Source organism: Theropithecus gelada, chromosome 14 (genome assembly GCF_003255815.1).
Source record: "Theropithecus gelada isolate Dixy chromosome 14, Tgel_1.0, whole genome shotgun sequence".
In the NCBI taxonomy this organism is placed as follows: domain Eukaryota; kingdom Metazoa; phylum Chordata; class Mammalia; order Primates; family Cercopithecidae; genus Theropithecus; species Theropithecus gelada.
This window is the reverse complement of record NC_037682.1, coordinates 77,746,221-77,748,781: the sequence shown is the minus strand read 5'-3', so window position 1 is coordinate 77,748,781 and position 2,561 is coordinate 77,746,221. Positions and strand designations below refer to the sequence as shown.

Here is a 2,561-nt window from a genome sequence, read left to right as displayed (position 1 = left end):
TGATAACTGAAGAGGGGAGAGGGAGGAGAAATATATCATTGCCTGCTTCATTTGTTTACTACTACCAGAAATTAGGTGGAGTCAGGCTTTCTCCCCTGATGCCAGCTGGAGATTGAGTGGGGTTGGCATCTCTCTGCTGTACCGGCCAGACACTGAGACAGTTGACAACTGAGAGCTGTGATTGGTTAGAAAGGCAAAAGTAACCCTACCAGATTGGCTCTGGACTCCCCCAGATTCCCCTGTTGTTACTGCATAACATTCTGAAGACCTGTCCACCAATCACAGGACTCCTTACTGGAAAAACCAACTGCTGGGGAGTGCCAAGAATCCCTAGCAACGCCCTGCCGCTTTTGAAATCTGAGGGGAAAATACTGTAGTCAGCCCCTAGTGGATGAGAGCACCTATGCCCCAGAAAGAGCAGGCTCCCAGGATGGACACCTCGCCCCCTGAAGAACGCTTAGAGAAGCAAAATGAAAAACTGAACAACCAGGAAGAGGAGATGGAGTTTAAGGAACTGGACGATCTGAGGGAAGCCTTGGCAAACCTGCGGGGACTGTCAGAGGAGGAGAGGAGCGAGAAGGCTATGCTTCGCTCCCGCATTGAAGATCAGTCCCAGCTCATCTGCATCCTGAAGCGGAGGTCAGATGAGGCCCTGGAGCGCTGCCAGATCCTAGAGCTGCTCAATGCAGAGCTGGAGGAGAAGATGATGCAGGAGGCTGAGAAGCTCAAGGCCCAGGGTGAGTACACTCGGAAGCTAGAGGAACGCTTTATGACCCTAGCAGCCAACCACGAGTTGATGATCCGCTTCAAGGATGAATACAAGAGTGAGAACATCAAACTGAGGGAGGAGAATGAGAAACTGAAGCTGGAGAATAGCAGCCTCTTCAGCCAGGCTCTGAAGGATGAGGAGGCAAAAGTATTACAGCTCACAGTCCGGTGTGAGGCCCTCACTGGGGAGCTAGAGACGCTGAAGGAGAGGTGTGCTCAGGATGCTTGCCAGGCACAGGCGCGCGAGAAGGAGCTGCTGGAGCTACAGAGCCAGCAGGCCTGCACCCACACCAAGGAGACAGGACAGCTGCGCAGCCAGCTGCAGACTCTCAAGCAGCAGCACCAGCAGGCTGTGGAGCAGATGGCTAAGGCAGAGGAGACACACAGCAGCCTGAGCCAGGAGCTGCAGGCCAGGCTGCAGACCGTCACTAGAGAGAAAGAGGAGTTGCTGCAGCTGTCAATGGAAAGGGGCAAAGTGCTTCAGAACAAACAGGCAGAGATCCGCCAGCTTGAGGAAAAGTTGGAGATAGCAAATGAGGGCAGGAAGCATGCGCTGGAGCGGTTTAAGCAAGAGGCAGTGGCTGTGGACAGCAACTTGAGAGTCAGGGAGCTTCACTGCAAAGTAGATGGGATCCAGAAGGCCTACGATGAACTCAGGCTGCAGTCTGAAGCCTTCAAAAAGCACAGCCTGGATCTTTTAAGCAAGGAGAGAGAACTCAATGGCAAACTCCGCCATCTCTTTCCATAAGCAAGTTTCTGCTTCCTCTGGCCTGCAATTCAGAATTCAAATATTTGTGTCATAGCATTATGGCAAGAGTAAAGATGATATCCCATTTATTATACTTTTAAGCACAAAAGGCAACTCAAAGAAAAGCTACTTTACTATGATATTGTTGTGATTATTGTAAAGCCATTATTAATTTTCATTTCTACCACCTAGAATACACAAGATTTGCCAGATTTCCTTCTGTGCCTTAGAAATCTTAAATTTACTAGTAGTATCTTCTCCTACCCATTACTTCTTAATTCTCAACCTCAGCTATCTTCATATATTTTAGGATTTTAAATTGGCAACTTCTATGATTTAAGTCAATCTAAATGCAGTGAGATGTGCCATTGTGAAAAATAATTAGCACAATTACCCATTGTAGATAGTTAGGCTTATAGTCTCCCATAGTTGAGACTGTAAGCAAACAGTTATCAGCATAATAGCATGAATACTTTGCGGGAAAAAACATTGTCTGACTTTATTTTATTTTGCACTAGCTTGGAAAATGATTGAGATCAAGTTCTTTAACGAAGTGGGTCAATTTTATTCTATATTAGCAATATGATTCAAATAAGTTATATAAAACCATTTTTATTTTTTCTGCAAGCTTAGATAATATTCCTTTTTTTGTTTTCTCAAAAAGAGGATTTAGATGTGCAATAATGCAAATACCAGTAGCTTAATTTAATATTGCAAAATATGCTAATAGACAATTAGACAATTTCGGGTAATAAATCATAGCAGACATCTATAGAGTAACTCAGAAATTGTTTTCTGTTTCTATTAGCATTTTTTGTAATTAAGTTTTTCCTTTTTAAAAAAAAATCTAAGCTGAATGTGTATATGTATGCTTGCAGCATTTTTGTAGTAATACCTACATTTTGTAAGAATACTTATAAAAGCATAGTTTTTATATATATATATATATATCTCCATATATATATATATATATATATATATCTCCATGTAAAGTTCTTTAAAAAGTTCTCAAAGGTATATTTTCTTCCTGTAATTAGGTATTGAC

At 43.0% G+C, this 2,561-nt stretch overlaps 1 protein-coding gene across 1 annotated transcript; it reads left to right on the top strand.

Annotated features, from left to right (window-relative positions):
- Positions 1-250: 250 nt before the first annotated feature.
- CCDC89 (coiled-coil domain containing 89) lies at positions 251-1,728 on the top strand. The gene has a single exon (XM_025357525.1). It carries the CDS (start codon positions 392-394, stop codon positions 1,514-1,516), a length of 1,125 nt encoding a protein of 374 aa, XP_025213310.1. The 5' UTR covers positions 251-391; the 3' UTR covers positions 1,517-1,728.
- The last annotated feature ends 833 nt before the right edge of the window (positions 1,729-2,561 follow it).

Excerpts from the sequence above, each read along its gene's own strand:
- CCDC89 (XM_025357525.1), top strand. The coding sequence starts at position 392 with ATGAGAGCACCTATGCCCCAGAAAGAGCAGGCTCCCAGGATGGACACC.